The 25,115-nt window shown below is 28.3% G+C and overlaps 1 protein-coding gene across 3 annotated transcripts in view; it reads left to right on the top strand.

The window, feature by feature from the left end:
* The window catches only part of LOC103580274 (protein phosphatase 1 regulatory subunit 16A), a 32,083-nt gene that overhangs the window by 5,706 nt on the left and 1,262 nt on the right, over nucleotides 1-25,115 (top strand). For 2 of the 3 annotated variants that reach the window (XM_053740959.1, XM_053740960.1), the window contains exon 9: nucleotides 670-961. In XM_053740959.1, the coding sequence (XP_053596934.1) occupies nucleotides 670-961 (292 nt within the window). Of the gene's footprint in view, nucleotides 1-669; nucleotides 962-1,042; nucleotides 5,733-25,115 lie in introns of those variants that run through there. The other variant, XM_053740961.1, reaches the window with a different exon arrangement.

Raw genomic sequence — 25,115 nt, 5'->3', positions numbered from 1 at the left:
GACTTTTTTTTTTGGCGGCGTTTAGAAATTGTGAATAACGCTAAATTTTGAATTTTTTGGTCCATAAATTTTGTCTTGTATTCATTATATATCTACAAATATATCCTTATAGAAAGTATTAAAACCTTTCATGCGGTAGGTTTCTTTAAAAAAATTCCCAAAAATCATCTATTTTTTCAGGCGGTCACACTAGTGGTCCCCCTTAATACATCTTTTCAGAAATTTTTACGTAGATATTTAGTCCTGTTACCACAAAAATCCGCTTACTAAATGGTTTGCTAATTAAGCAGTTATCATTTATTCTTACGCATTTAGTATTGTGATTAAAAAAGAAATACAGTTTTAAACTGTATATTACATAATTTATTTTCTTATTTAATGTAGTAATTTTATTATGATACTTAGAAGTTACTAACTATAGATGAGTTATATTTTAAATAAACTATTAAAATTTTTATTTAAATAATTGATATTTCTACGTCTTTTACATAATGATAAGTTCATAAAGTCTAAATTATCATAACATATTTAGTTTTTATACTTTAATAGAATTGTAGTTTGAGTCATAAAATAAAATAGATATAAAATATTTTATCGTTTAAAAGTAAACATTTAAACTTAAAACAAGTAAGATACATTTTAGCTAGATTTATATATTTGCCTTGATAGTCACAGGGCCTGACTCACCTGTCAACCGACAACAACAAATTTATGACAGTGATAATAATGGCAAGATCAACATACATGTGTCTGTAGTTTTCGTGAAATCATTGTCGGATCTGAAGAAACAACGGGCACAAAGTCGGCATACAAATCCTATGGTAGATGCTAATGGAAATGGTATTCCAGTTTCTTCAACATCTGATAATGATTTAACTGCGAATGATTTTCAACGATTTTCTGGAAATACTAGTGAAATTATTGGAGATAGTCATACGGAACAACGTTGTTGTGTTGTAATGTGAGTTTTAATTTTTATGCTAGATTCAATATCTAATAATTTTTGTTTTAACGCCACGTCGAATAATGCTATAAATTATAGGTAAAATAATTTTTTACCTATTATGGAATAATCAAATGTGAAATTTTTTTCGTCCAATGAAAAATGCATTTTTCATCATTAAGTAATTATATAAATATATTATCCAGTAACAAGCAAAGGTTTGATTTAAAAAAGTTTATATTTAGTCTCTAATGAATAGAGACAAAAAGCGTATGTACTTAAATTGTTGTCTGATTTTTTTTTATAAATATTTGATAAGATTTGCATATATGCATTTATATTATGAGATAATATCTCATATTTTTTTTTTTTTCGTACGGCTCTATATTATTTGTTAATTAATTTATTTATTTCCGCAAATAGATAAATATATTTTCGATAAAACATTTTTCTATTTTATAAATTATTCGTATTTCTACATTTTTTTATGATACAGCTAATTAATCGTGTAAGGATTATAAATATTGATAAAATCAATAGTAAATTTTTATTAAAAATATATTTTTTTCTCAGTTGAATGAATTTCGTATAAAATATGAATTATCAGCTTTACAAGTTAAAAAAATGATTTGAAACATTTTTGCTTATACAGAAAATGTTTTATAATTTAAAAGAATAAAAAATATACTGATTGAAAATTTATATTGAATCAAAAAATATTTTCTTGAGCCAAGAATTTATTTCTGAAGAGAGCCAATTGTTTTGCTTTAAGAAATTCTTGTCTTGATTTAGATTTTCTTGGCTCTAAAGATTTTATATCTTTAATGGATAGCTCTCGTGTTTTGACCTGAAACTATATTATCTTTAATCGATTTTATGAAATTCTTCAAGCAAGACCACTTGTCTTCAACTAAAAATGTCGTATTATCTCTGATAGCCACCTTAATCGCAAGTTAACTTCAAGCTACGGCCTATTCTGAAGTCAACTTAAAAGCAAATGTTGGAGAGCAAACAGTTGCGGTTAAGTTGACAGTAGATTGTCTACATTCAGATGATGGCAGTTGATTTGTATCAACTTGCACGCAAGTATTATCCGCCCAAGACTTGCTAAAACGTTGTTAAGTTAGCCGAAAATGTTTCACTGCAGAACTTGCTGAGCAAGATGTGGCTACCAGGGATTGTTTTAAGAACTTTAAATTTCTGGTTCAAGTAGTAATGTCTTGATGGAAGATGTTTTCAAAGTAATGAAAAAAAAATTTTTTTTTAATAAACTTTTGCTTTAACATATCTAAAGTCAATAAACGTAATCCTAAAAAATCACTTTACAATTTTTAATTTTTAAAATAAAAAAAAAAGTTTTTTTTTAAGTCGAGTAAATCAATATTTTGTTTTAAAAATCTCACCGTTCTCGAAGTAAGTTGGTAATGTTTTAAACCTACATTTTTGCCTATCTTAATCCAAGAGCAAGAAATTCTCAAGCGAATTATATCAGTATTTTGTTTCAAAACAAAAAGTGCATCATTGGAGAATAAAATTTTCAAATGAAGAATTTTTGTCCATCCAAGAATTTCAATTTTTTGGTTCAAGAACTTATTTCTTGAATTAAAATAATTAAAAATTTTGAAACAAGAATCACATTTAAAAAAAAATTTTTTTTCTTGAATCAAGATAGTTTTGCTATCAGTGTAAAAATATTTGCTCATTATAATTATGTTTAACTATAATCGTTACTTGAAAGTACTATATTTTGGCCGGTGAGACTTGGGTCTCTCTTTGTGTCTATAAAGTGTTGTGATTAATAGATGCGCAAAGTAATATTTTTTATAATTTTTATTAAAATAAGTATTAAGTAGGATAATAGTTAAGATATTTTGATTAATGATTTTATCGAATTGTTGCGTAATTATTATCTCGATTCTTATTCATTGAAACATTACGTACCTATTACTTATTATTATGAATGTTTGAAATATCATAACGCTGATAATATTAAAGTATGAATCTCAAATTATGATACTTTAATAGTTCGAGTTACTGACACGTTCTTAATTCTTCCGAAATTTACAACGATAGAATATATTATTGTTATTTATAAGTAGTTAAGTACTTAACTAGGAATACTTATTACTTTAATAATTATGAATTCATAAAAAAAAAACCAAAGCTCATTCTTCAAAACCACGTACTTAAACTAAATTTATAAAATTTCATGTTTTTCGGTGTCTATAAACTAAAAGAAAAAAAATGTAGCGCCGGTCAATTGAAAAACAAAAATTTTTTCGATAATTATGTAATTATTTAAATTAAAATTCCAAATTGAATGTAAAAAATATAAGCAGTAGTGATAAATTGAAACAATCAAAATTAAAAAACTTTTAATAATAAATGTTGTTTCGAATTCACATAATATAGAGAAATTTAACATTAACTATATAGATATTTTCATGATAAAAAAAAATTTCTTTGATAGTTATTAACAAGTTGTTGAAAGTGAAAATAAAAAATTTTCTATTTTAAGATTGAAATGGATCAAAAAATATAAATAAAAATAGAACAAAATAGAACACTATAAGTATAAGGGGAAAGTAAAATTTAGTATTGATTGTTAAAATTAATAAATTATTGTACATTGGTTGAAGTCGTATAAATTAATTATAAAAAAATTTGTAACTTATGTTAAATTTAGTAATTGTATATATCTTTTGTTGAATACTCTAAATTGAAAATATATTGTATAAATCATTTTATCTTGTATACTCATTCGGTAAATTTCATTGTAATGAATGTGAACAATTATTTATAAATTCTATTTTCTACTATTTAAGTACAATTAAAAACATTCCGTATTAATTATATTTAAAACACTTTTTATTCTACTTTCAAAACAAATCAAATTTAAGAAATTATAATGTACTATGTTTTTTAACAATAGCAAATTACACCAATAATTTATAATAATTTTAATTAATTATTTGAATGAGTCTAAATTTGAATCCATTTGTTTTCTAAGCATTCTTATAATCTTAATATTTTTTTCATAAGTGACTTATTTTTGTGTTCATTACACATTTTTATTGTATATTTATTATAGAATATTATTTCATATACGGGGCATTCCACGCCAAATCGACCACTTTTGACCCCGACCCCTGTCGATTTGGCTGAAATTTTTTTTTCCTTTTCTACCCCATTAAAATCATTTTTCAGGAAATTTTAAAATTTTTTTACCCAACCCAAAAAAAGTTATGAGTTTTTCAAAAATAAGGCGTTCATTTTTTTAAATAGCTATAACTTCTTCAAAAATTGACCAATTGGGATGTTTTTTTTTTTTTTTTCAAAATTTTTGTCTTTCAATGTACTTTTCAGAAAAAAATACAAGAAAATTTTAGATGATAAACTCTATGAAAATTTTGGCGTTTTTAAGAAAAACCGCCATTCTCTTAAAGTTCCCCATATTTTATTTTTTTTTTTCAATTTCTCAATAAAAACTTCAATTAATTCTGCAATTTTTCCCGCCAATCCCAGAGTGGGCGGACCTTTCCTTCTATTTTTTTTTATCAATTGAAAAAAAAATTTTTGTCCAGTTGGGCTTATTTTACAAAACATCACTCTGGAAATTTTTGAGAATTTCTCGAAGACTTCAGAGTTTGAAAAATTGAGACGAAAAAATTAATTAAAACTGGTAATCCTGGAAAGAATTTGGATTTTTTTTTAAAAAGTGAAAAAAAAATAGAAGATACCTATAAATAATTTTATTGTAATTTTTTTTTAAAACTACACCTGAAAACAAAGAAAATAAAAAAAAAAGTTGCCCTTTGGTTTATTTTTGACCAAGTCGCAGGCTTTCGAAAAATAAATCTAACGCACATCGCTATTCCAAAAACCTGTGACTTGGTCAAAAATAAACCAAAGGGCAATTTTTTTTTTTTTTTTTTTTTTTCATTTTCTTTATTTTCAGGTGTAGTTTTTAAAAAAAAATTACAATAAAATTATTTATAGGTATCTTCTATTTTTTTTTCTCACTTTTTTAAAAAACATCCAAATTCTTTCGAGGATTACCAGTTTTAATTAATTTTTTCATCTCAATTTTTCAAACTCTGAAGTTCAAACTCTGGGATTGGCGGGAAAAATTGCAGAATTAATTGAAGTTTTTATTGAATAATTAAAAAAAAAATCAAAAATGGCGAACTTTAAGAAAATTGCGGTTTTTCTTGAAAAAGCCAAAAATTTCATAGAGTTTATCATCTTAAAATTTTCTTGTATTTTTTTCTGAAAAGTACATTCAAAGACAAAAATTTTGAAAAAAAAAAACGTCCCAATTGGTCAATTTTTGAAGAAGTTATAGCTATTTAAAAAAATAAAAGCCTTATTTTTGAAAAACTCATAACTTTTTTTGGGTTGAGTAAAAAAATTTTAAAATTTCCTGAAAAATAATTTTATTGGGGTAGAAAGAGAAAAAAAATTTTCAGCCAAATCGAAAGGGCTCAGAGTCAAAAGTGGTCGATTTGGCGAGGAATGCCCCATATATAAATGCGTATACAATGTATTTTATGTATGATTTGGAATATTTATTAAGTTGAATGCATTGAAATATGAACTACTGGTATAAAAATAAAGATAATGTAATTTATTTTTTATTATTATTATCATTATAAATTTATTTGTATATTTAATTTATTAATTTATTCAACAATTATTAGTCCGTTAATTCAGCAATTAATTGTAATTTTTTCATGGGTAAATAATTTGTACAAATTGTATTGAATAATAAATGAACGGATCTATCAAATTACTGTTTTTTTATCGTATTTACTTATTGTAAATGTTGAATAAATTTTCATTTACTTTTTTTGATTTTTATTTCTTTAAATATTTTCATTAAAATTATTTCTAAACGTCTAATTTGATATTGAAATAATCAGCTTTTGAATGAAAAGAAAAGGCCATTCGACAGCCGTAATAGTAGTATATTTCTTATTATTTATTTATTTTCAAGCTATCAGAAAAGTTTTCGAGCTCGAAAATACTTTTGTATGCTATTATTTTCGAAAAAAACGTTTTTTACTTTTTTTTTTCTGCAATGATATCTCTCGAACGAACTGACCGATTGAGACAGTTGAGGTGGCTATCGACGCGTTTTATTGAGTTCTAAAGTTGATTAGATTTTGGAACCGATTTATCTAGTCGTTTTTGAGAAATTTCAGAAAAAATTAATTAGCAGCGTCTAATACCACCTTGGAGATACAGAACGGTTCACCCGTTAAAAAGTTACAGAATATTTACATACATATGTATATACACATACGTACACTCGGGCATCATCTTGAAATTAGTCAGAATACCTCCCTTGAACGTCGAAACGTCAAAATCTGTTAGAAATTCAGTTTTCAAAAATCCAACCGAAATCAATAATTTCCCTTTTTTTTTTTTAATTTTCAATTTTCTTAGCAGGAAGTTAAAAATTTAGTGAAAAATTAAATTTCTTGGACATTTTCCATGAACTTCAGGTTACCCTCGCGGACCTAGAATCACTGTAAAATCACAGTGAAATCACAGTGAGATTATAGTAAAAACATTGTGAGACCATGATGAAATTACAGTGAAATCACCGTGATTTTGTGCCATTCGGTCACTGTAGTTTTATGGTTATCTCACAGTGATTCGATAGTGGTTTCACAGTGATCTTATTATGTTATCACAGTCGATTCATAGTTACCTCACAGTGGTATTGCAGTGATTTTAGTGTGGTACCACAGCCAATTCACAGTGAATCCACAGTGAATTTCCAGTAAACTTACAGTAAATTCACAGTGAATATACAGTAAATTTACAGTGATTATATAGTGAATTCACAGTGAATTTCCAATGAACTTACAGTAAATTCACTGTGAATTTACTGTAAGTTTACTGGGAATTCACTGTGGAAAAAAAATACAAAAAAATTATTAAAATCTACCATCATTCTTTTTTCAAATAAAAAAAAAAAAAACAAAAATTTTCAATGACTATTATTTTTTTTGTCATTCTATAATATCAAACTTTGAAGCTTTTTGCAATTTTTTCCATTAAACTTATTTCTCAAAACACATCTTGAAAATTTTTAAGTGTTCAGAGAACTTTGAAATAAAAAAAAAGAATATAAACAAAAATTAAAAATGGCCATCATGACACAAATATCCAGTTTGTTTAAAAAAAGTACATAAAAAAGTTGAAGAATGTTTGAACAACTTTTTTTTTGCTATTCTAAAATCACCATAAAACTATAGGCAAATCATCATAAATTTTCTGTGGAATCATGGTGAAAACACTATTGATTTACTGTGAAATCACCATTACTTTACTGTGAAATCATTGTGAAATCAGCATTAATTTACTGTATAATCATGATGAAATCACTACTAAATCACAATGACAAAATGGCACAAAATCACTGTGAATTCACTATGAAATCACCGTAAATACACCGTCAAATTACGGTGAAAGTGAATTCACTGTGATTTCACAGTGATTCCAAGTCCGCGAGGGTATGAATTTATGTAAAAAAATCGTAAAAAAAGCAAACGAAAAAACAAAAAAAGTTTGGAAAATCCAAAAGTGCATGCCTTGAGCATTTATGTGAATGATACTCAAGTGAGTTAAAAGTTTATTACACATACATCAATTTTTTATTGAGAACCGTTATATTATTTTTAATTTTAACATATTTTTTTGTATCGACTGTTAATTAAAAACAATTAGATTATAAGTTTTTAAACAGGGGCCGTTCACTCTGACCTCCCACCATGCCCAATTTTGTCATTCCGTTGACCGAAAGTAAACAACGTGACAAAATAAAAAGTTTCAACAAACGAGTTTCGTTGTAGTGGTAGCAGTGCGTCTAATAATAATAATAGTCAAAAGTGAGAACTCTGGTGGGAATATTATTCCTGCAAGAAAAATTTATGTTGAAATTTTGAAAAATCGTAATTGATATTAAAAAAATATATGACACGTCTTATAAAATTCTATTTATTGTTTGGAATGTCTTAATTTCTTATATTGATACCCAGGTTTCGAGTTATAGTTGCAAACACTAATTTTTAAAGTTTATTTTTTTCTGTGGAACAATTTTGTTTTTACAACTTCTTGTTATATTTTTTTTTATTTTAACGTAGGTCATAGCAATTGTTAACATAATTTAGTATTATAGTTCACTTTTTAATGTACTAATCTTTGTAGAAAATTTATACTTATTTTTTAAAAATTAATGATATAATAAAATTATATTACTTATAATTGAAAATACTAATTTTTTTTATGTTACATTTGGTTAAAAAATAAAGTGTCTTTAAATAAAATTGACTCAACCAATGTTATTTCATTTATGTCGCAAGAAACTTAAAATTTATTAACATTTATTAATTTATTCATATTTTTGTTTCAACTTTTTAAGTACCTTTAATTATTGTATTGAAAAAAATAAATTAAATATCTTACAGTTTCATTTTGATAAAAATCAATTACAATGAAAATAAAAAAAAAACCATTCATATCGTTCATTTAACCGCAGTCAGTATAAGATATCTGATATTAAACAAATATTAAACCAATTATATGTTTTTCTTTATGTTATTAATTAATAATTCATTTTTGATTAATAATGTTTTTTATTTTTGTTTAATTTTTTTCTCTATTCAAAAGTTTGCCGCTATTATCTTTCAAATTCTTTAGTTGAAAGGTAGCGCCACTAGTACCTCGTCATTGCTGATGTTACTGTTATGTCCTGGGAGGTTACTAGGATTGGAGCTGACGCCACCTCCTGGACAGTGGGCAGTTCGTTGTCACGCGGGACCAATTTTGAATTTGAAAACAGTGGATAAATTTATTGTTTACTACGATGATGATGATTATGATTGTTATTTAATGAAATAATTAAACTATGATTAAGGATAGATGCAATTGATAAAATAACTTTTATCTGAAGACTGAATTTTATTATGAAGTATGGATAAAACTTGATCAGTAATAACAGTTGTATTCGTAAAGAGTTCTCGGAGAGAAGTGAAGTTACATCAGACGGCAGAGAGATCTCGGACCTCCACTCTCCAACTTCTCCCCACTACTCTCATGTTCACACTCATGCTTATATGTATATATACTTATATATCTATGTTCTTTACTAAATATTATACTTATACATTTATACTTTCTAGTAATACGAATTTGAGATATAAGCTTATGCATTTACGTTCTTTACTTTATCCATTCTATATCTTCTTATTACTTATATTATTTATATTCTATTTTCCCGTACTTGGATACAATCATTCGGTTAAATATTCTAGACTATCAGAGGTGTGTTCTATAATTATTCTATATTTAGTTATTCGTTACAATTGACATTATCATTTATCGTGAAACATCATTATATTATTCTAATGCTATATTTCAATATTTCTATTAATTCATTTATTATATGAATCACTCTTTATTTAATATAAAAATATATATATTAACAATAATAGTTAAGTTCCTGTGATATGGTTTTCATTTATAAATAAGATTTATTTATTATATATTTCCTTTTCTTGTTTGCTTATAGAGTATGTATTTGTTTATAACCATATTTACTGTTAACTATAGAACAAGGGCCTATTCATGATTTTTATGCGTGTGTTTTGTTTAGGTTTTAAGTATCAGGTGACAGGAAACGTTCCAAGACCACTCAAACTGTATTTATGTTTCTCTAAATATAAAATAAAGTTTATCCACCTATTTATTTAAATTTTTTATATTAAAAATATATAATTTAATGAGTATGTGCCACGACGATTTGTGATTTAATTTATTTACTTCATATTGTTAAGACGCAATAAGTGTTGTAGGATATTAATATATTATTTCAAATGGAATTTAAATGCGCGTTTCTTATATATCTTGAGTTTACTAATTAATTAACAGGTGGAGGCACCTGAGGCTGTTGAGGACATAACATTACTGCTATATTAAAACGAAATTACTATAAAACCTAGAAACTATAGATTTTATGACTTGAAGTTGGTACTGATGTGGTCGACAGACTGACAAAATTCGCTCCCATCTAAAAGCATTGAGTGAACGGCCCCTGCTAGGGATGGGCGATATACTAGATGTTTGAACTATCGATGTTTTTTTTTTCGAAAACATCCATGTTCTTTTCCGATGGTTTTAGAATTTGATATATCGATGTTCGATGTAAAATTTCCAACTATCAACATCGGAATGTAAAAAAGTCATGGCGCGAAAATTCAAAAACATAAAATATACGATTAAGCTTCGCATTATAATTGATACAGTAATTAAGAACGGTTACCCGGGAAAAAATGATCAGGTATGAACAGGCATGAGTCTTCAGGTCTGATCAGATATGAAAAATGACCGGGTCTGACCAGGTATGTTCATGTCTGTTCATACTCATCCGGGTAAAAAAATTATAGATAAAAAATGGCCCTATGTAATTATATATAATTATGTATAACTATAAACAATTATATATAATTATTTCTATAAAAATAAAAAAATTCGGGAGTGTGCAGAATTTGAACCGTGGACCTCGTGCTCGAAAGTTTAACCCGCTACCCGTTGACCTAAGAGATTGACTTGAAATATTAGTTTCGTATGAACTTCAAGTAATAAAAATCTTATACGTGATAGATTCTTGGTCTACAAAATTTTATATCTAATTTATTAATTATTGATTTATAGTTATATGAAATTATATATAAGTTATATGTAATTATAACTACGTTAGCTATATATAATTATAACTAAGTTAGTTATATGAAATTATAACTAAGATTTTAAATTTAATCCCATACATCAGACATGAACAGGCATGGACAAGTATGATCTGGCCGAAGCGTATTTAACGCTTCAGGCATGAACAGGTATGGACGGTGGAGTAAAAGGTCTTTCATGATATAATGTAATTTAAATAGTTATTATTATACTAAAAAATTACATTTATCATTAGAAAATTGTTATTATTAGTAAAATAATAATAATAATCATAATAATAATAATCATAATAATAATAATAATTAATTTTATTAAAAACCGACTTGAAATAAATTAATATTTATAGAAAATTTACTCACTTCAAGCACGAAACATTGACTTTCGTCCTTGAATCATCGCGGAGAATGAGGACAGATGCGGGCAGATACGGGCACATAACCAGGCACAGTGAACCCATGTCTGGTTTATGTGTATGGGCATCTGGGTGAACCTAATGACTCCACTGTCCATCTTACGGTTTTTAATAAAATTAATTATTATTATTATTATTATCATTATCATTATTATTAATATTATTATTATTATTATTATTATTATTATTATTATTATTATTATTATTATTATTATTATTTTACTAATAATAACAATTTTCTAATGATAAATGTAATTTTTAGTATAATAACTATTTAAATTACATTATATCATGAAGGACCTTTTACTCCACAGGTATGATCAAGCCTTAGCTTGATTGTATTTAACGCTTCAGACATGAATAAATATAAACAGGCATGGACAGGTATGATCAAGCCTGAGCGTATTTAACGCTTCGAGCATGAACAGGTATGGACAGGTATGATCAAGCCTTAGCGTACTTAACGCTTCAGACCTGAACAGATATGGACAGGTATGGTCAAGCTAAAGACATTGATTATATTATTAGTAATAATAAAATTGTTTCAGATAAAAAATCTATTGCTGATAATTTTGTTGACTTTTTTACTAATGTTGGTGAAAAACTTGCAAGTAGGCTAGGTAACAATGATGAAATTAATATTGAAAAAACTGTTGAGTATGATTGTAATAGTATATTTTTATTACCTACTAATAAATTTGAAATTGAAAAAATTATCCATGATATGAAAGACAAAGCTAGTGATGTTGACAATATTCATAGCAAGGTACGAAAGTGTATAGCCAAAGATATTAGTCTGCCTTTAGAATATATCTTTAATAACTGCATGAGGCAGAGCCATCGGCCTCCTGCTTTGAAGAAAACTGATATTATTCCAATTTTCAAGTCTGGTAACGTCCATCTGGCTACCAATTACAGACCTATTTCTTTGAAATCTAACATAGCTAAAATCTTTGAAAAAATCATATATATATATCATAATATGTTTTTTGTATTTGTAATAACTTGATCTCAAACAATCAATATGGTTTCATGAAGAACAGAGGTATTGATGATGCTTTAGCCTTTACGTCTAACTTTATTTACAATAATTTAGATAAAAACCTAGCTACCGTGTTAGTTTTCTTGGTTCTTGTTAAAGCTTTTCACACAGTGAACCATAAAATTCTTCTAGATAAACTGTGGTGTAAGGGAATAAGAGGCCTTCCTCATAAATTGATTGATAATTATTTATCGAATAGAGAGCATTATGTCAAAATAAATGATTGTACGAGTGATTTTAGATCTGTGAAAATTGGGGTTCTTCAAGGGACTATTTTGGGGCCGCTTTTTATTTTGTACATTGATGATATTTTTAATATTGTACCTACAAATGCACTAGTTTCTTATGCAGATGATACTGCAGTCCTGCGTAGTGGAATTAATTGGCAAGAAGTTCTTGAATGTCTGTCTGAATGGTTAAGAAAATTAGATCTCGGTTAAAAGGCAATTAGCTTACGCTTAATGTTGATAAGTCTACACATTACTTTTGGAAGCTATATTGACAGTGTTCCTACTAATTCTCATTTGTTAATTAAAGATAGAAACCTGAAGAGAGTAGAAAGCTGTAAATATTTAAGAGTAGTTTATGACTGTCACTTGAAATGGAACAAGCATATAACACTCTATTCAAAAATTCCCATAAAATCCACTCAAATGCGATAAAAACCGCATAGAATCCTATAGACTGTATTGGTTTCTATGCGGTTTTTGTCGCATTTGATTGTATTCTATGGGAATTTTTGGATAGGGCAAAGTTGATGAAAAAAGTCAAGTATTTCATTTTTTCATTCTATAAATTGGCTAAACCCATCTATATTGAAAACAATATATCATGGTCTTTTTGAAATTGTTATAAAATATGGAATCATTGCTTGGGGTGGTGCATATGATAATACGATATTTTTTTTTTACAGCTGGAAATGTTAAAACTGAGGAACGAAATCGACTGACAGCAGCAAATCATTTTGATAAATTACTATTTTTAGGTAGTTTAAGTGCTAATGAATGGGGTATATAATTTTTGTTTCATTTATATATATATAATATACCCTGATTAAAATTATTGATTGAAAACAATTCAATCTGACATGATTTCAATTGTTTACAACAAGTTCTATTTCACGATTGATTCAATTCAGCCAAGAATGAATTTTTCTGAATAGATAAATTATGTAAAGATTTAAAACCTTCATAAGTATAGAAAAAAATTAAGAAAGATTCAAATATTTAATTGCGCTCAATAAATTTGAATAGATAAATAGTTCATGAATTTGGATCTAATGCGGAATTTGAAAATAATTGAAAAAAATTAATGATTTTGGATTTTTCCTGATTGTTCTCTATGAATAAATAAAACTTAATTTCTGGTTACTTCTTGAATAAAAAATAATTGAATTTCATTCGCAATTTTGAATGTCTTTCAATTATTTTCAATGGATATTGAATATTTTATATCTGGTCACAAAGCGGATAAGAAATTATTAAAATTTATTAAAAATTTTAAATAATTTTCAATTGTTTTCTATAAGTAACTAAAACTTAATTTCTGGTTACTTCTTGAATAAAAAATGATTGAATTTTATTTGCAATTTTGAATGTCTCAATTATTTTCAATGGATAATTAATATTTTATATCCGGTCACACAGTGGATAAAAAATTATTGACATTCATTCGTGATTTTTAATACTTTTACAAAACTCATTTGCGAAGCAATGACATGTGTTCTACTAACGCTTTCTCGATCCGAGCTGATTCACTCACGTAGAAAACATTTTACACTCGTTCAAATATACTCATCAAGATTTAAATTCATACCATTTGAAAGATAATTTATTAACTAATAAAACAAATACAATTTCAAGTCTCTTTTTTTAAAAATAATGATTGAAAAAAAAAAAAATGTATAAACGAATCTTGTGATGTCCGTCAGTATCTACGGATGTTGGTAAACACATTAATTATTAAAATACACAACCGATTGATATTTTTAACTTTCCGCTAAGAAAATTGCAAATTTTCAAAAATTCGAGAAAGTTATTGGTTTCACTCCGATTTGTGAAAATCGAAATTCCAACAGATGTCGACGATTTGAGGTTTTAGGAAGCTATTCTGACTAATTTCAAGATGATGTCCAAGTGTATGTATGTATGTACGTACGTACGTATGTAAATATTCTGTAACTTTTGAACGGATGAACCGATTTTGATCGTCGAGGTGTCATTCCACGCGGCTTGTTATTTACTATAAGCACTGAAAATTTGAGCCCAATCGGTAGCGTACGTTCGGAGATATTTTAAAAATAAAATTTTTTCAAAAATGTTTTTTTTTAATAACTTTTAATTCGCTCGATGGATTAATTCCAAAATCTCATCAGCTCTAAAACTTTGTAAGCCGCTTTGAATCCACCTCAACCATCAAAATCGGTTCATTCGTTCAAGAGAAACCGTTAACGAAAGAATTAAAAAAAAAAAAATTTTTTTTAGTTCTTTTGAAATCCCTGTTTAGAAAATCTTATAGAATCCAATAGTTTTTCATAAATTCCCATAGACATTTTATAAGAATGAATAAGTTCTATGAGAAGTGCTATAGTTAAGTATAGGGCCTTATACCTTGGCTATAAGAATCTATCGGATTTTTTAAGCAGGGATTTCTCAAAAACGACTCGATAAATAAAACGCGTCGATTGCCACCTTAAACGTCTCAATCGGTTTATTCGTTCGAGAGATATCGTTTGAGAAAAAATGGTAAAAAAAGCTTTTTTTCGAAAACAAAGGAATACATAAGTATTTTCGAGCTCAAGGAGCTCGAAATGGGCGGGAAGTTTTGGGGCTGGCCCGCAGGGTCAACCGACAGACCGATTTTTTTTTTTTATTACACTTGAATTCTTAAACAGAAAAACCCTTATGAAAATCACTATTTAAAACTTTTTGGTTTCATTATAATTAATATAAATCAAAAACTGACAATTTACGAAAAAATATAGCGGCCATATTTGTTTTTTATTATCATTATTATTATCTAGCATATTGGGGCGCCATCTATCGACATCCTTTTTAATTTTTTTTTATACTCCAATTTCAAATTATTTTTCAATGTGTAACGGCGAGAGTGAAACTGTTTGTTTTATTTATTTATTTTTTTTTCTATCTTTTATTATTATATTTGATTTTATTCTTATTAGAAAAAATATTATTATTATTATTTTTTTTTAATTTAATGTTTTTTTTTTTTTTAACCAATACTAAAAAAAAATTTGTTTTCATCTGCAATTAAAAGTAAAAAAAGCTTTCTTCTTTTTTTGATTAATTGTAATTACTAAAGAAAAATAAGAGCTGGAAACTGATAATTCATAAAAAATTTAGCTGCCTTTTTTTTCACAACTATTTCTTTGCTTTATATTTTATTTATTATTATTTTTTTTCTATTATTATTATTATATATATACAGTCTGTCCTAAACTACCCAAATAGCCACTTTAGCTTGACATTGATAATAATTTGATGTTGAAATAACCTGAAATTCGCTGCCCGAATTTGCCGACAATTTGACAGCAAAAGTTGAAACGAAAAATTAGCGGTTAATTTTTCCTCAATTAAGAGGTAAATCTTTACTAGAAAAAAAAAACTGGTAATATTCATTCTTACCATTACTGAAGGTAGGCAAATTTATACATAAAATTGTCTACAATTTGACGGTAAAAAAATACTTAAAAATTTTTCAAGTCAAATTAACAATAAATTGATATGGATTAATTTTTTCTAGTCAACTTTTAAAGTGAATTTGCATTCGAATTCGCGTCATAAATTTACGTCAAATTGTATAGCAAGTTGTATATAAATTATCATCAAAAACGGAAACGTCCAAAGCTGACGGACATTTGACGAAGAGTTCAAGGAAATTTTTACAAAGTAAACTTTTGCTATAGCAAAAGTGCTATTAGGGTAGTCATATTGGATTTTCATTGAAGATTATGCTTTCATTTTTTTAATTATCAACGTATTGATTTTCAATGTAAAATTAGTAAATTTTATTAAAATTCCCCGACAAATTTTTTTAAACTATTGATTCTTGAAATTTATTGGCTACGTTCGTAACTACCGTGGCACTAATTTCAAATAAAAGTACATAAATACTCATTTATTCTTATTATAATTTCTTAGCAGCTCACAGAATATTGAGCTCACCTTTCTTTGATGGTGATTCATGGGAAGGTGTACGTATAATTGAAACAAGAATCGGTTTACTTTTTAATCGTAATAATAATGTATAAATTTCGTTTAAAGATGGTAGAAGCAACACCGTAAACGGAACCTCCATCACTAATAAATATCGCAATCGTTTAGTATTGGATCAAATTTTTAATGATTTATCAATCCGAAATCATTTTTTATATTTAACAAATTAAAAAATTTGAAATCAGTTTGATCCTGTGTGTCACTTCCGAAACATTCCGCTGTTCTTGAGCGCTTAGAGCTCAATAATACTTTTTCACACTAGTATTTTCAAACTGTTTGAGTTAAAAATAGTTAAGTCATAGATTGGGCTACGAAAATTCAATAATAAAATTAAACATAATTTTAAAAATCGTTTTCTGTTTCATTTTGATCCAATTTAAAACTTCTTTTTAATTACTTACATTTATTCCTGACGAACCTTGCGTTTCATAAACAATAATCGTAAAAAAAAATTTAAGAATTAATACTTTTTCCGAGTTATTTTTGATTATCAGGAGACACGGTAGTGTCTCGCGCCAAGTACACGTTCAATCACATGTATATGTGTGAAGTGTCATGGCACGAGCCTACCGTGTATCTATACCGTAAACATAGTGGTTTTAGCTCTTATTTTTAAAAACTTTTTAAAAATAATAAATTTTCAGAAAATTCCTTCTCTATTCAAAAGATAATTGATTGTTCGTCTTAAAATTATTAAACTTTATTCATTTTAGTTATGAGAACTAATTTAAATAAGAAAATTAGGCCAGCATATACTATAGCACCCCCAATTTAGACACTTTTATAAATTTTTTCATGCGTTAGGGGCACTGCCAGAGAATAAAAAGTTATAAGAAAAGCCACGATTGAGTAAAACATTGAAATTTTTTTATAGCAATGATTCATTATTGCGCCACCAGCGGTGCTTCGGTCTGTATTTTTTTACTATAGTTTCATACGAAAATTTTTTATGAGCATAAATAAATACGTTTCATAATCATAAATAAATCCGTTTTGATATTTAAGATGAATTTTCTTTATTTGACGTCAGTGTTCATTATTATAATTTCAATCAATTTTCCCCGATTTTGCATAAATACTACAGAAAAAACTAAACATCTTACTTTAGTTTTACTTGAAATTGTTGTGAGTTGCATGCGAATTGTCATAAGTAGAAGACAAAATTTGACAACTATTTCAATCAAACTAATGTCAATTTTTTACCAATTAGCTTAAATAAAATTAAATTGAAGAACTCCGAATAGCTATTTTAGATTGAAATTGACAGTAATTTGACATTGAAATTACTGAAAATTTGCTGCACGAATTTGCCACCAATTTAACAGCAAAAGTTAAAAAGAAAAATTTACGGTTAATTTTTGCTCAATTTCGAGGTAACACTTTTTGCTACACATAAAAGTCGGTAATGTTCATTCTTACCATTTAAAAAGGTAATCAAATTTATACTTAAAAATGTCTACAACTTGAATATAAAAAAATAGTTTACAATTTTTCAAGTGAAATTAACAATAAATTGGAGTAAAAATTTACCTGGAAATTGACGAAAAATTTTTCTAGTAAGCTTTCGAAATGAATTTGCATTTTAGTTCGGGTAGTAAATTTACGTCAAGTTGTATAGCAAGTTGTATATAAATTGTCCTCGAAAATAGAATTGTCCGAAGTTGACGGACATTTGATGAAATTTCCCAGGAAACTTTTGCTAAACAAACTGTGGTATTAGGGTGTCTATTTAAAATATTTAAACTTCTTGATATTGCAGTTATATTCGCTAGGACGTACCAAAATGAGCTCTACTTACTTAGCCATACAATAATAATTATTCGTACAATAATATTAATCGAGTAATATTATAAAAAATCAATGCTAATTGTAAGGATATTCCCTAATTGTACAGTTTACTTAGCAAAATTTAAGTTGCGAAAGTTTCCTCGAAATTTTCGTCAAATGTCCGTCAACTTCGGGCTCTTCCGTTATTGACGAGAATTTGCATAAAACTTGCGATACAATTTGACGTAAACTTACTACCCGAATTCGAATCCAAATTTATTTTAAAAGTCGTATACAAAATACCGTCAAAAAGGGAAAAGCCCGAAGTTATCAGACATTTGACGAAAATTTCATGGGAACTTTTATTAGTGTTTTTTTCTAGTAATCAAAAAGTGACCTCTAAATTAAGGAAAAATCAACCGCTAATTTTTTTTCCAAGTTTTGATATCAAATTGTCGGCCAATTCGGACAGCAAACTTCGATAAATTTAATTATCAAATTACTATCAATTTCAAGCTAAGGTGGCTTTTAGGATTATTTCGTACATCTAACATTGTGGCGCTACCTGTCAATACCTTATTAGCAAAATTTGAAAATCGGGTTTTTAACGAATGGAAACATATTATTATTTTTAATCGGAAGATTTATTATCGTTATACAAAAGAAAAAAAATATTATTTTTATTGAAGACTACTAATGACAAATCTAGTTTCTTAATTACATTTTTATTATAAATAAATTACTGTTTTCTTTGTTTTAACCGGCAATCATCGACAAACGATTTCCTGGTGATTTAAATGAAAAAATTAATAAAATATCGAAGTAGAGGGGTCAAAAGGAAAAAATTAAAGGCTAATTTTTATTTACTTTTTCATAGTTAAGCAATTAACTCACAAACAACTTTGATAGACCGACATTGATCGACAAACGACCAAAAAACGATTGCAATCAGAATAAATCAGATCGGTTTACATTGAGTTGGTTCATAATGAGGAGTTAAGTAAGTGGAGCTGAGATATACAACTTCAGCCATAAGCGATTTCTGATAATCAAGTTGAAAGCGAGCTAGTGGCAACCAACTGCAGCAACTTGTTATCAAGTTGGCCGCAAAGATTGTTGGCATTTCCATAAATTGACGGCAATTAGTCGCCTATTTTCTGAGAAAATGTGTGCCAACAGCTGGCATTCTCTTAGTTGGCAGGGTTGACAGAAAGTTGACTTCAATTTTCTCAGAAAGTTGGCGTCAGGTTGCGGCACTCGATTATCGTCAACTTTCTAGGAATGTTGGTAACAACTTGTAGTCCAAATTTTGAATTTCGTTCTGTTGTATATAAAGTTATATCCGCTGAACAGTACCAAAATCGGGCAACTTAGTGCTATTCAAATATGTATGTACAGATATAAATGTAGATCAGTTGAAGTATGTTTACGTAGTAATTGCGTCAAAAATACGTATAATTATCTGTAATTAAATAATTATTATTGACTAACAATTAATGATGCATCAGATAATTTTCAAAATTTTCAAAATATAATCCGTGATTAACTTTCTTATGTTCTATCTAGCTACCCGCAATGTCTATATTTAAAAATTACCTCTCTAATAAGGGATCTACAGTATATATATATATATATCATTTAGTGCTATCTACAGATCAATTAAATTATCATTTTTATTTAGTAATTGCGTTGAAAATATGTATAGATCTCTAATTAATACTTTATTATTGACAAACAATGAATTATGCGTTGAATAATACTAAAAATTGAAAAATATAATAACGCTACAAAAAAAAAAAAAAATAAATCCTACCAAAAACAGATTCTCTGTATAAAGTCGCGCCAAGTACACGTTCAAAATTTTTTAAAAGTAAAAAAAAAAATTGTTTTTTACAAAAAAAAAAGTCAAATCGAAAAAATACTAAGTACCTAGTATGATGCAAAATCATAACAAACATTTTCATAAAATTTCAAAAAAAAAATTGTATAACAAAATTTCAATGTACTTGGTGTGCGTTACTACATGTACTCAAGCAAAATTAATTTCTAATAAAATTGTCACGATTGCAGATCGTGATGGGCGTAGGTACGATATTCGTATAAAATATAGTGAATACAAGGGTACTTACATTGATCAAGGACCGATCCTATGACCTGGGCTCACGTGACCAAATGCTCAGTTTATTCTATTTTATATTTAATTCGCGCCCACACGATATTGTTGGAGACAATATTGATAAAACCCAAAACGATTTCCAATTTATTATGTGACTGATCTAATTTCACAATCAAACGTCGAGCGGTAAACGTAAGATTGTGTACCCCCTACTGTGAAGTATCGGTCTGAGCGGCTAGACAGGTAGAAAAATAAAGGATAAAGGAAGGTGGGTTGCCGAAAAGCCTCGTGAAGCTAGTATTTTATTGTTAAAGTAAAATTGTCTGATAAATAATGTTTTTCAAATGTTTTATGTTAACGAGTATTTATTTATTAGGGACTCAATATTCTCAAAATACAAAAGGGTTACAAATGGCAATATTTAGAATAGTAAATATAAAAGTAAATGTTTCATGCATATGGTTTACAAATATTTCAGAGTACATTAAAATAAAAATATCAAACAATGGTTACAATGTTTAAAAACTTACCCTAAACAGGTTTTGGTGAGCTGTCATCAGGACTGTCAGCAGTAACACAGGACACTTATTCACAACGCGTTCTCGCGGTTAATTAATGTGATTCTAATTTATCGAATTATTTATTTATTTAGTATACTTTGTTGTATCAATTTCAATGTTTATGCGTTTTTATACCTCCGTAGGTTAAAGTAAAATGAAGGTCTTCGCGCTTCTCGCGGTAAATAATTTCAATGTATTCAAATTCTTCGCGTCTTCGCGGTAATATAAAATATAAATTTATAAAATCTTCGCGTATTATCGCGGTAAAAGTATTTCAAAATATTATTCAAATTCTTCGCTTTTTCGCAGCAAAATATTATTCAAAATCTTCGCATTTATCGCGGCAAAATAATTTTTAATTTTTGACGTTTCTCGTGGTATATTTCCATATAAAAATAATAAAAATGAATGAAATTAAATGAATTAAAATAAGATGAAGATAATCAATGCTGTACCGGTGCTAAACGGTTGATATTAGTTCACGACTTACAACGATCGAGGACCAATCGTACGATCTGGGCTCACGTGATCGGATGCTATACGCTAATATCGCGTTGATTATGCTTCTGAAGCTAGTAGAAAATAATATACCGATTATACGAGTGCTTACGACGATCAAGGACCGATCCAATGATCTGGGCTCACGTGACCGAATGCTCAATCGGGATATCAATCCTCTATAGCCACGAACACCGTCAAGTGTCCGGAGTTCGGTAAGGTTCAGAGTTTGATTCCCAAAAGAACTGATGAGCTAAAGTCCATGGTCTTTTTATATGATCCTCACATATGAAAATTGGTGGTAAACAGTTTCCCATACGAGAAGACTCGGACTCGCCCGAAAGTTCTAGGCCCATGCACACCTGTGATCCCTGGGAAACAGATTTTGACTATTAAGTAGGCTGATGACCTGGCGCCACTCTGTCGCCAAGCATGCCCGTGTAGGAAAACATAAATTTGGAGGTTTCCATTATCTTTCTCTAATTTCCAAGAATCACATGCAGGTGTGCATGAGTTGGGTAGTCTATAGTTTTAAGATGAAAAATCAAAGAAGACTACCGCTTTTATGCTTAGATTAGTTAAATGGGAACGGATACATAAATTTTAAAAGTACGTTAAGTAAAAATGATGGAATTTCCAGAAAGAGAAATATATAATACGCGTGGTCCATGAGTACAATACGACTTAATTGTAAAGCGTTGACTACGTTCAGGTAGGTATATTTGTCCGGTACGACTTCTGGCGTCAGTAAGTCGGCGTTATAAATAAAAAGGTTTACGTATAAGAGGGTTTAGTGTGTACTTATTTTGGAAGAGAGGAAAAAAAAAATTAAAAATTTTTGAATGTAGCAGCCGTGACAAAATCAAATATGTTTTTTTTTTACTCTTTTGTAAGCACACCAAGTACATTGAAATTTTGTTATACAATTTTTTTTTTTTTAATTTTATGAAAATGTTTGTTATGATTTTGTATCATACTAGGTACTTGGTATTTTTTCGATTTGACTTTTTTTTTTGTAAAAAATAATTTTTTTTTTACTTGTAAAATATTTTAAACGTGTACTTGGCGCGACTTTATATAGAGAATCTGTTTTTGGTAAGATTCGAATTTTTGTAGTGTAAAACAAGGCTACTTTTTTCAGACTCTTCGAGCTAGAAAAACCCGATGCAGTAATGAATATTTTTGAACTCAAAAGAGCTCAAAAGTGTATTCACAATAACATTTTCGAGCTCAAAAAAAGCGAAAAAAGCGAGAAGTTTCAGGGCTGGCCTGCAGTATCAAAAGTTTTCCAGATTTTTATTTTTGAGTCATTTTTGTTTAGGAAAATGTTTTTTATTATTGAGTGAGCAAATGAGTTGTGCACGTTTGGATTTTCCAACTGTTTAAATTTTTTTTAATGAATAAATAAAACTTAATATCTGGTTGTTCTGTGAATAAAAAATTATTATGATACTGAAGTTAGTCGACGTCTGATGATGTTTGACTTCTTTTAATAATGATAAATTATAAAAAAAAAATATTTGAAAAAATTGCACCTACCCAGAGAGGAAAGTACAACGGGCCCAGGCTTGGTCCAAGTATGTAGAACCTTGGCCGCAGCTTGTAAGCCAGCCTTGGCTCAGTCTTGGTAGGACTCTGGAATGATAACACGGGGCCCGACTTGGTTGCCAGACTTGGCTCATGCTTCGTTGCCAGTCCTGGCCCAGACTTTGTTGCCAGACATACTGCCCATGAATGAAGGAAACGGATAAATTTAATTTAAAAAAAGTTTTATTATTATTAACCTCGTAGAATCTATGATCATTAACGTTTAGACTATCTAAAGGAGGTAGATGATGTGAAAAAAACTCGGTGAAAATTCTGTTGAGCTCCGGGCGCGAACTGCCGTCCTTCTGATTGCTGGGTCCGAACGATAGCTTCTGGACGAACCTACTAATGTTGAACTGCTACATTAATATGATCTACTTATTAAACCATAGGTATAACCAAATTTGGGTAATCCTACCTTGGCCCAAGACTGGCTTACCATTGGATGACCAAGGCTAGGTTACCCAGTCTAGGCCCAAGTCTAACTTGCCATTGGATGGCCAAGACAGGGGAATCCAGTCTTGGCCCAAGCCTGGGTTGCCATTGAATGGCCAAGGCTAGATTACCCAGTCTTGGCCCAAGCATGGGCCAATATAGGTGTGCCGAAACTAGGCTCCCCAGTGCTGGGCCAAGAAGGGCCCCGTCACTCAACTCTGGCAGCTCCTGCATGGGATATAGTCTTTTTAATTTTTTACATGTGCATATTTTTGTTGTTATTTATTTTTTAAATTAAAGTGTTAAAAAGAAAATTTGAAAATTGTCATACTAGATTCATTTCACATCTTAGCAAATCATCTTCAGTTATGCTCATTGAGAGAAATTTAAAGATACTTGTGACGAACAATTTGTACGAGTCGAGCAATTCCTGCCGTAATATTCCGCTTAACACGAGGGCGCTATAAAACAATAACCAAGAACGCCATTCTGTTGCTTTCCGGGATTGTTTTTTGATAAATATAGTAAACTAAAAAATTTATTTATTTATTGGAAAAAATAGGAAATAATTCAAAGTTGCGAACTCGTTTAAATTATTCATAAAATCGTAAATTAAATAGTCCATTTATTTGTTGGAAAAAATAGAAACCAATTCAGCGTTTTGAATCTGTTTGAAATCGTTTGAATTATTCGTACAATAGTAAATTAAAAAATTTATTTACACTATCGCAAAAAATTAAAGGAACAGAAAAATTGTATAAATTTTTTAGATATTTTTGGAAGGCTGTAACTAGGTGAAAAATAATCGTATCGAGATTTTAAAAAAAGCATTTTATAGCTTGAAATCTCTAGTTTCGGTGTATTTTTTGCAGAATTTTTTAAGAGCTTCAGCTATTGTGCAAACATGAGAAATACCGTCAGACAAAAAATTTTGAATTTTTTTTTACTTTTAACATCCATTGGAAGTAAGTACAAAAGAATGATTTTTTGTGGTTTTTTAGTAAATCAACCGTTACTTTGCAAATATCGATAAAAAAATAATGTTGCCAGGGACTTTTTTAGCTCAATGTACCCCCAAGAATCCTGTAAATTTTCAAATTGATCTATCTAACCGTTTTTTTGGGAATCATCGATCAAAGTTTTGCTAAACAAGTTTTGTTTCTTTAATTGTGTAATCATAATCAAAATGAAAAAATAATTTTTTTTCGACTTCTCTCAAATTTTTGCGTTGGTTACTCAGCAAATGCAAGGAAATGACAAAAAAAAATTACCAAAAAATATCAAAAAAAAAAGTTTCAATTTTTTTTTCTTCGATTTTTTTTATATCTCTGCGACAAATTGTCCTACGAGGTTAAAAAAAAAGCCAAATTGAAGCTGAAAAAATTTTCTAAACGATCTATGCATCGTTTTACTTGAAAGAATTTTTCCGCGATCCATGGGCTCTTCGAAAAAAAAAAAAAATTTAGAAATTTTTTCTCTCGCGGTATTTCTCATGTTTGCGCAATAGCCGGAGCTCTTAAAAAATTTTGCAAAAAATGCACCGAAACTAGAGATTTCAAGCTATAAAATGCTTTTTTTAAAATCGCGATACAATTATTTTTCACTTAGTTACAGCCTTCCAAAAATAACTAAAAAATTAATAAAATTTTTCTGTTCCTTTAATTTTTTACGTTACCCTGTTTAAAAATATTGATTGAAAAGAATCAAAAATGATGAAATTCAAATTCTTTTCAATAATTTCAATTCTTTTGTTTGTATATACAG

Source organism: Microplitis demolitor, chromosome 7, assembly GCF_026212275.2.
Source record: "Microplitis demolitor isolate Queensland-Clemson2020A chromosome 7, iyMicDemo2.1a, whole genome shotgun sequence".
In the NCBI taxonomy this organism is placed as follows: domain Eukaryota; kingdom Metazoa; phylum Arthropoda; class Insecta; order Hymenoptera; family Braconidae; genus Microplitis; species Microplitis demolitor.
The sequence above is the reverse complement of the archived record's forward strand: the minus strand, read 5'-3'. Positions and strand labels throughout refer to the sequence as shown.